This window comes from Dryas octopetala, chromosome 3, assembly GCF_963921425.1.
Source record: "Dryas octopetala chromosome 3, drDryOcto1.1, whole genome shotgun sequence".
Classification (NCBI taxonomy): domain Eukaryota; kingdom Viridiplantae; phylum Streptophyta; class Magnoliopsida; order Rosales; family Rosaceae; genus Dryas; species Dryas octopetala.
This window is the reverse complement of record NC_141368.1, coordinates 2,891,111-2,900,136: the sequence shown is the minus strand read 5'-3', so window position 1 is coordinate 2,900,136 and position 9,026 is coordinate 2,891,111. Positions and strand designations below refer to the sequence as shown.

The 9,026-nt window shown below is 38.3% G+C and overlaps 2 protein-coding genes and 1 pseudogene across 3 annotated transcripts; 1 reads left to right on the top strand and 2 right to left on the bottom strand.

Moving 5' to 3' along the window:
- The first annotated feature begins 402 nt into the window (after positions 1 to 402).
- On the top strand, positions 403 to 1,987 carry LOC147289563 (UDP-glucuronate 4-epimerase 2 pseudogene; annotated as a pseudogene).
- Positions 1,988 to 3,040: 1,053 nt separating this feature from the next.
- Positions 3,041 to 4,817, bottom strand: LOC147289562 (small ribosomal subunit protein uS10y). The gene is made up of 4 exons (XM_086236278.1): positions 4,668 to 4,817; positions 4,325 to 4,463; positions 3,634 to 3,747; positions 3,041 to 3,359 (listed from the first exon to the last, which is right to left on the bottom strand). The coding sequence occupies exons 2-4, from the start codon at positions 4,434 to 4,436 to the stop codon at positions 3,217 to 3,219; spliced, it is 369 nt and encodes a 122-aa protein (XP_086092404.1). The 5' UTR covers positions 4,437 to 4,463; positions 4,668 to 4,817; the 3' UTR covers positions 3,041 to 3,216.
- A 546-nt stretch (positions 4,818 to 5,363) lies between these two features.
- Positions 5,364 to 8,377, bottom strand: LOC147289561 (nucleotide-sensitive chloride conductance regulator (ICln) family protein). 2 transcript variants are annotated; one of them, XM_086237592.1, is made up of 8 exons: positions 8,160 to 8,377; positions 7,279 to 7,469; positions 7,004 to 7,127; positions 6,414 to 6,531; positions 6,233 to 6,292; positions 6,050 to 6,109; positions 5,863 to 5,954; positions 5,364 to 5,748 (listed from the first exon to the last, which is right to left on the bottom strand). In XM_086237592.1, exons 2-8 carry the CDS (start codon positions 7,446 to 7,448, stop codon positions 5,677 to 5,679), a joined length of 696 nt encoding a protein of 231 aa, XP_086093718.1. In that variant the 5' UTR covers positions 7,449 to 7,469; positions 8,160 to 8,377; the 3' UTR covers positions 5,364 to 5,676. The 2 variants fall into 2 exon arrangements, with proteins under 2 accessions (XP_086093718.1, XP_086093717.1); XM_086237591.1 differs by having other exon boundaries at positions 7,279 to 7,473; positions 8,160 to 8,376.
- Between the last annotated feature and the right edge of the window lie 649 nt (positions 8,378 to 9,026).

The window sequence follows — 9,026 nt, the reverse complement described above, 5'->3', positions numbered from 1 at the left end:
AACATAAGTGTGGCCCAACCTTACTAATGTCAGCACCAGGTAGCATCACCCAAAAAGAGCAGTACACCCCCAAGATGTTTTTTTTGTTTTGGTGAAGAATGCTTTATAGATGCATGTGAAACACTGAAACAGTCTTAATCCAACTTCATTATTCATATGATAGTTCAAGAATGCAAGACATATTTCAATAGCATATATCACACAACTCACAACTTCATGAAAGCGTTCTTTTCCTTAAAATTATATTTCTTTTATTACTCTTCTACTCTTTGTTTAATTAACTGATAATAGAGTGTTTAACTTTAATTAAACTCATTTGCAGACTGTGTCTCCCTCCCCATAAATCCAGTTTCCCTCCTAAGACTCTATCTTTGGCACACAGAAAGCATTACCTTTCACACAGGGAATCCAAATCCTTCAGTCCCATTCCATCATTTGTCATTCTCTTTCTGTGTTTATAGGTAGATAGGACCATAAAGATAACCCCATCAACCCAAAAAGCACAAAGTACACCAAAAAACACAGAAAAATTTAGTACACATAAGAAGATGAAGACAAAACCAAATTCCTGTTTCACCCAAAAACCCAGAGTTTCACGTTATCCCATACCCATCAACCCTCTCTTCCTTCACTTCAAATACCCACCCAACATTAATAAAACCCAATAAACTAAACCAAACAGAAACAAAAAGGAGCCAACTTTTCTCGGGAAAATGAGCAGCGCTGCCATGGACAAACCCAAACACAGTCATCGATACCGCTACCGATGCTCCATAACCAAGCTGATCCTCTGTTGGTTGGCCATCTTAATCTTCATCCTCTTCTTCTTTCTCAAAACTCCATCTTCTTCTTCAACTCGCCGAGTCCTCCCGAGTCAACCCAACTGGGAAGACCTCATCCTCCAATCCGCCAAACCGCACCACCACCACAACTCCACCGCCGGCGGCCTCTCTGTGCTCGTCACCGGCGCCGCCGGCTTCGTCGGAATGCACGTCTCGATGGCTTTAAAGAAGCGCGGGGACGGCGTCGTTGGGATAGATAACTTCAACAGGTACTACGACGTGTCGTTGAAGCGCGCTCGTAGCGATGTGCTAAAACGACACGGCGTGATCGTAATGGAGGCCGACGTCAATGACTCCGAAACGCTCGTCAATCTCTTTCGCTTGGTGAAGTTCACTCACGTAATGCACTTGGCCGCTCAAGCCGGTGTTCGCTACGCGCTGAAAAACCCCAACTCGTATATTCACAGCAACGTTGCTGGGCTCGTAAATGTCTTCGAGGCCTGTAAATCAGCGGGCCCACAGCCTGCTATTGTTTGGGCCTCGTCAAGTTCGGTTTACGGACTCAATTCGAAAGTACCATTTTCGGAGAAGGACCGTACGGACCAACCGGCTAGTTTGTATGCTGCAACTAAGAAAGCTGGTGAAGAAATAGCCCACACATATAATCATATATATGGGCTTTCCATTACTGGGCTTAGGTTTTTCACGGTTTATGGGCCATGGGGTCGCCCTGATATGACTTACTTTTCTTTTACTAGGAACATGTTGAGAGGGAAGGGGATAGTGGTGTTTGAAGGCCCTGATCATGGCTCTGTTGCCAGGGACTTTACCTACATTGATGATATTGTGAAGGGTTGCTTGGCTGCATTGGACACGGCCGAGAAGAGCACCGGAAGTGGCGGCAAGGTTACCAGTCCGGCGCAATTGAGAGTCTTTAATCTAGGGAACACGTCGCCGGTGCCAGTGAGTAAGCTTGTGAGTGTATTGGAGAGGTTCCTTGGGGTGGAGGCTAAGAAGGTTGTGTTGCCAATGCCGAGAAATGGGGACGTCTTGTTTACTCATGCCAATATAAGCTTGGCGCAGAGGGAGCTTGGTTATACGCCCACCACAGATTTGGAGATGGGGTTGAGGAACTTTGTAAATTGGTATCTTAATTATGTTTCGGAAGCAAAGAGGAAGAGTGCTTGATTAGTGAAATTCTGTTTTAATTTGTTGATGTTTAATTGTTGATAAGTCATAGACAACATTTTTAATTAATCAATACAATGTTTTACCAGTTTTTTGTTCTTTTTCTCTTACTACTATGGGGAAATGAGGCACTATTGTCTATAAATTTTCTTGAAAGAGTGAATGGTAGCATCGACATCCATATAGGTGGTTTTCTTTGGTTGCTTAATTTGTTCTGTAGTCTGTAGAAATGAGAAGCATATATGGTAAAAGCCACAATGGATAAGTAGGTTTGATCTGACCCAAAAAAGATAAGCAGGTTCGAAGAGTCCATTAGCAGTATGCAATCAGCTGGATTACGTCTAGACTCAGAGACATGCATGGTTCATGTGACCAAGAGGCTAAAATTCAGTAGAAACTATAATTATGGTTGAGTTGTCACCTTTTTCAACTTTTTAGATAAAAGAGGCTTAAAACTCATGTGACCAAGAGACTAAAAATCATTAGAAACTACAATTATGGTTACGTTGTCACCATTCAACTTTTTAGGTTAAGAGGTGGTGCCGTGGTGAAGCTACATCTCTGATTCTGAAATTCTATATGTACCCAACCACAACGCTTCTCCAACAAATTTTTATTAAAAAATGTTACTTATTCACTCCTAAACAAAAAATCCACAGAAAAGGGGGCGTCACCGGCATTGAGGGGTCACCAGAAAAGAGAGGTGGGTTTACCATTGAGGGGTCACCATTGAGGGGTGGGTTTACTAAGTTCCCTTTTTTTGCAAGTTCTTTACCTTCTTTTTTTTTTATGAGGCTAAAATAGGGTTTAGGTAAAGTGAACATTTTGGGAGTACAGATAAAAAATCTCTAATATATGCAGTTCTAAAAAAACATCATTAAAATCTCGGGCTAAAGAAATACAAAGGTAACAAGTTTTTTGGTCGAAATAGAAAAACAAAGGTAACAAGTTAAAAATAGAAAAATTTGTTTATCGCGCATCAGAGAGCAATAGACGCCAATTTAAATCTCTATTATCTCTAAATTAATTGAACTACACAGGCGATAAACGTTGGAAAGAAAGCTAAAGCATTCTGCAGAAAGCACTTCTATTTAATATTAAAATATTCATTGGAGTACATATCCATTTCAAAACATCATCTCAAGAAAATTGCAAACACTACAAGTCTTTAATCTCAAAATAAGAAAAGAACAAACATGCTCAGGGAAGATTTCCAATTAACTAGGACAACTAGAAATGCATCCATCTATGAGTCTGCAATGGTGACCTCCACCTCCACACCAGGTTCAATTGTAATGGAGGTAATTTGTTTGACAACATCAGGAGAGCTGAAGAGGTCAATAACCCGCTTGTGCACTCGCAACTCAAATCTGTCCCATGTGTTGGTACCTGCAATCACAATCGAAATGTTAAGAGCTACAGAAGCCTTTAAAATGGAAATGTGTAGAGACAATACTTCAATAACTGTTCAGGTACAGACCACAAAATTCAACTAGAGACCTCCCAACTCTTTTGAGTAAATGACCATAAAATTCCATAACCATTGCCACACATTTTGAGAAACAAAGCATTATAGTATATACACTAGTATCTCAGTAGGAAATAATGATGCTATCCATCAAGACATGAGCTTATGACAAGCACATTTCACACTGAAGCATACCTTCACCACAAGGAGACTTCCTGGTGGTGATGTGGAGAACCTTGGTCGGCATTCTCACTGGTCCCTTAACCCTGAGCCTCTTGTCCTTGGCACCACGAACCAGATCAGCACAAACTATCAATACAGAACAGATATCAAACCAACAGGCTAAAAGAAATATTCAACTGAGAAAATCTATATAAGCTAAAACAAAACCAGGGTAGAAATAATGGTAGATAAACCCATATTGACCATATGAAAAAGCAATTAAATAAGGGTTATACTATCAAGCTCGGAAGAACACGACTGACCTACCAAATTCTTTGAAAAGGTATCACATCGGTCTGACTTAACACCTTACCATAAGAAATGAAGAAAAATCTTACATGCATACACTCATTTTGCTCGCCTTAGCCCCCAAAAATTTCCTCTTACAAATGTTTCTACTATCCCAATGTTTCCAATGTTCAATTTATACTAATAACAAACATATAGCTATAAAATAGGACTTCGACCACAGATAATGGGTAGGTAGTAAAACTGACCCTAACAAAGTAATTACTAACATAGTGGTCCATTTCCAATCAAAAGTACAAGAAAGGAAATGGGAATAGCAAAGAATGCCAAATGATAAAGACCAAAAACCAACACAATACGAAATGGTAATGAAATGGGCATAAATTAAATAAAAAGAATACGCAAAAATAAAGACCTTTCTCGAGGTTCTTCACGTTCTTGGAAGAGAGAGTGATCCTGATCTTGTGGATCTGCTCCTGGGGTTCCTCCAGACCTGGCTTTGTTGGTTTCATCGCAGCGTAAGCCATGTTTCTAAGCTACTTCTTTGCTTTCCTCTATATCAAAATAATTACGCAACGATTAATAAAAAATATAGCATCTAAGCTATCAGAAATGAGACAAAAACTACTAAGTACCACTCACTTTCCCAATTCATTATTAAACCAAATTGACAACAAATCAGAAATCTCTAATCCCCTTCACCAATCTAAGCTGAGAGAGAGGAAAAGATAGAGAGAGAGAGAGAGAGAGAGACAGACCTGTGAGGTGGGAGTGAGGAAGGAGGTCTGGAGCTGCGGCTTCTGCTACCTCTTTCTCAAAGCGATGGGAGGGACAAGCAAAGTCTTGTGAGATTATATATTATGGTCTATTAGGGTTTTGCCACCATCTGTGCCAGGTGTGTGTTTGACCGTTTGTCTTATGGACGGGTCGGGTCGAGTTCAAACTTGTTATTGGGTTCCACTCATGAGTCTGGGCTAAACACGACTTGGGTTAGCTCTTGGGCTTCAGGCTTCTGAAGACAAACACCAATTTTGTTTGCTTTTTCATTTTATTTATTTATTTTCCTTCCGAGTTTCCTCTGCTTTTTATTAACGATGATAGCAGGATTAATTTGTTGCAAAATTGTGTGAATATGTCTTAGAAATCGGGTTATTTTTTGTAGCATGGGTTATCTGGTTCCCACTTGTTTTATAGGATGGGTCAGACCATTTTCCTCACAAAAAATATAGACAATAACTTTCACCACATCATATAACTTCAATAATAAAATATTTACAAGTCCATCGGATTAACCCAAATGGTAAAAATGAATGAGATAATAAAATAAGTTTAAGGTTAGATTCCCCGTATGTTAAAAAAAAAAAAAAGGTATTTACCCCGACATCAACGGGGAGTTCAACTAAGTGATACCATTCCACAACCCACCATGACCAGTCTTTGTAGACTGCGCAAGATAGCTTAGTGAAGTAGTCTAAAATCGCATTTACAAGGTTTGAAAAGGTTGAACTACAGAGAAATGTTCTTAACGTCAAATATAATCCATTGGGTTCAAGCTTTTAAAAACTAAAAAGTAACACTTGAAGATGAAACCTAGAAAAGGTTAAAAGGTAGTTGATAAGACAACACTGTTACCAGAACTTGTGTTACAAAGATTAATAGAGTTACGACGATAATTGTTCACATGTACAGCAAGACTTCCAGTGCATAACAACAAATTGGACATGGGTAAGGCAACACTTGAAGATGAAACATTGAAAAGAGAGAAATTCAATGGTGGGCACTGTCACTCACATGCTCCATTTCTTCTGCATCCTCAAACCGTTGATCATTGATCTGAAGCTGCAAAGAAGATGAAAATGTCATCAACACCGTATGCTGCTGCTCGACTCATAAAAGAAACCATACAAGGGGCTAACTCCATTGCAGCATTAAATGGGATATTCACAGGCCTACCTCAAGCACACTACGAGCTAGGTCATGATTCCCATTAGATTGACCAATTGAGTTTGAAGAATTTTGAAGAACAGGCCACTCAGAATCTTCTCCTGAAAATAGCATCATATTCAAAACAAAAAATATCAGACATAATAACACAACTAGACACATAAACAGATACAATTGCTAATTAGTACAACCATACCTGCTGCCTCATCTTCCAACTGATCAGCACTAAAAATCCAATTATGCTCTTCTTCTCCTTCTAAAGAAAGACACAATAGAATTACAATATCAGGGTGTGCAACCAATGAAGTAAATAAGATTAATTCAGAATTCACAAAAAGAAACAAAGAAAAAAATACGCGCTATTAGAGATTGTACAAACCTTCAATTGGTTCAGGATTAAGCTCAGCACAATCACAAAATATCGCAAACAGAGAATCCACTGCCACACAAAATCAACATGTTAGTCACGGAAAATACTAACAAGAAGAAAAATCAAAATAGCTACTAGATGAGAGAGAGAGAGAGAGAGAGAGAGAGAGAGAGAGAGAGAGAGAGGATACAGTGGCTAGGATCTGAAGGAACAAGCCTCATTTCTGTGGTCTTGGACAAATCTAAGACACCATCATTGCTTTCTGAATCTGAGCCGTCAGACTCGTTGTCGTCAGCTCCAGTTTCAATCTTAAAAGTTAAAAAAATTAATCAGAAAAACCACGCACCAAATGGCCAAAAATATTGAAATTACATATTGAAGCTAATGATCAGTCAGGACCAACAATCTTAAACCTAGCACAACATATGGTATAGATACGCAAACCTTGATACAAAATAAGTAAACAAGTGTCTTATGCACTCTTTTTTCTAGAGTTTGCAGAATTAATTTAAGATATATGATCCTAAAGCTCACCAAAACAACAGAGACATTTCAACTTATTCAGAGTTTAAATAGCACAAGCAAAAAGAATTGACATCCAAATTGAAAGAAATGAAGAAAGAGGTTAAAGGTTCAGAGAATAAGATAAAAATGCCTTACAAACTGAAGTTTCACACCAAACAAATGGAAGAACAATTTTGACCAAGTACATTTCAAACAAGATAAAGATAAGAGCCCATATTGCTGCTGGAGTACATTGATGAATACTAAAGCATATACCTGAGTGTATATACAAGGAGAGGTGTATGCCTCTGGATCCCTGGATACAGCGTGCAGTGATATAGACAAGAAGTCCACCGCATAACCTTTAGCCCTGTCACTGTCACTCAACCAAACCACTTGCCTGCAAAATCCCCACTACTGTTTGAATGGACACTATTTTTGTGGAAAAAAAGTTACCCATCCCCATCCTTTAGATATTGTTTTCTTTACTCTTTCCCCTTAAATTCACCCAGACAAATAGATAAAATTCAGAGAGAGAAAGCATGGCGTACTTGGTGGAGATGTAGAGAGTGCCAGGGGACTCAGGAGCGCAATTACCAAGGACAATAGAAACGCAAGGCTGAACATGCATCAGCTCCTCGCCATTCACAGCATCCAGAATTGGTTCATCAACACCATCTCTTTCAACTCTTGCAGTGAATTCTCTAAGCCCTACCACCATTTTGCTCACTGGCTCTGGTTTCTTCCTTGAAAAAAAATAAGAAAAAACAGAAGAAGATGTTTATGGACAGCCCATGATCACTACATTGCTCCAATAATTGTAACCCATATTTCTGTCAAATGTACAAAAAATCAACAGCACAAAGGGAGGCTAGGTAGCCCATTAATTTAGAAACAAATTGATTTTCAACCTAAATGAGTATGTGAAGGTAACAAATAAAATAGGAGGGCCAAGCCTCAGCATTGATGAGGAAAAATCCCTAAGAAAGTTTAATACAGTTACTAACTTACTATAGATAAGGATCCCCTACCCAAGATAGTCAGTGAGGTCAAATCAGCTAACACAGCTAGTTCTACTAGGCTAAAATATAAAGTTCCAAGGATTCACATAGGATATGAAAAGGTCATAATTTGAAGACAAGTAAAAAGGGGTAATTGAATTCTCATCTCTTCCCACATTTTCTCGGCAAACAAACATAGCCTTTAAGCAGGAAAGTGCCAATAAAGTTATCAAAGCTCAACGGTTGAAAACTTTTCAAAATTATCAAAACTATAAACCGGATGAAATTATCCAACAACAATATATACCGATTTTTAAGAACAATTTTCTTCTTGAATGTAAAGTTTTCAGAACAAATACATAAAATTTTAATCAGAAACCAAGGAAGATGTAATTCAAAGAAAAAACAAATGGGTGTTTGGGATTTGATACCTTGGTTCTGAGGTTGGATCCAAGGAGGAGATTGATACCACTCTTTGCTTCTCTCTCTTTTAATTGCCCCTTCTAACTGCAACAAAGCATGCAAGAACTGGGAAGAGCTCTCGTAGTCCACAAAGAGACACTGCTTTGCTTTGTTTTTCTAGGGTTTTAGTAATTTAGGGGTTTAAAGCGCCATTTTCTTTGTAGCGGTGTGGGCTTCTACTTTTAAGTTCTAAGAGACATAGTAGTGTCGGCCAAAGTTGGACTCGAGGGCTGGCTCGGCTCGGGCTAGTATTAATGCGGTCCAACTTTTAATTTATGATTTCGACCCAAAAAAAAAAAAAAAAAAACTTTTAATTTATGAGAAAAAAACTATACAACAACAAAAAAAAGAAAAAAAGAAGAAGATAATATAAACTTAATAAAACTTGCTTAACTATCCCCCATTTTCTAAACAAAGATGCTTGTTAAAAACTTAACACAAGTTTGTTCCTTTGTGTTGTATTATGTATTATTTTCTTAAAAGAAAGTGCAAAAACATGACAATAAAATAGGTTTACAATTGAACATGTACGTAAATTGTTGCGTTGCATATTGTGGACCTATAATGTCTTTCTTTCTACGCTGAGTTAGGGATATATTTGATTTGAAGAATAGGAGATTCAAACTTGAGAGCTCTCTAACACTGTGGAGATATCACTAGTCTACAAAGTTACAAACCAGTTGGAGGGATTCATTTGTGCTTACCCAAATTAAAAATCAATTATGTTGACGAAATCTCAAGAATTCAAGGTCTCTCTCTGCATCTACATCAAATTTAATTACTCGGGTTTCTTACGATATCCAACCGGTGGTAAAATAGCAGATGGTATAATTGTA

Coding starts and splice junctions, on each gene's coding strand:
- LOC147289562 (XM_086236278.1), bottom strand. CDS start 4,436: ATGGCTTACGCTGCGATGAAACCAACAAAGCCAGGTCTGGAGGAACCC. Junction 3,748..4,324: donor CGTGAAGAACCTCGAGAAAG/GTCTTTATTTTT, acceptor CTGTATTGATAG/TTTGTGCTGATCTGGTTCGT. Junction 3,360..3,633: donor GAAGTCTCCTTGTGGTGAAG/GTATGCTTCAGT, acceptor TTGTGATTGCAG/GTACCAACACATGGGACAGA.
- LOC147289561 (XM_086237592.1), bottom strand. CDS start 7,448: ATGGTGGTAGGGCTTAGAGAATTCACTGCAAGAGTTGAAAGAGATGGT. Junction 5,955..6,049: donor GTTGGAAGATGAGGCAGCAG/GTATGGTTGTAC, acceptor TGCTATTTTCAG/GAGAAGATTCTGAGTGGCCT. Junction 5,749..5,862: donor TAGCTCGTAGTGTGCTTGAG/GTAGGCCTGTGA, acceptor TCTTCTTTGCAG/CTTCAGATCAATGATCAACG.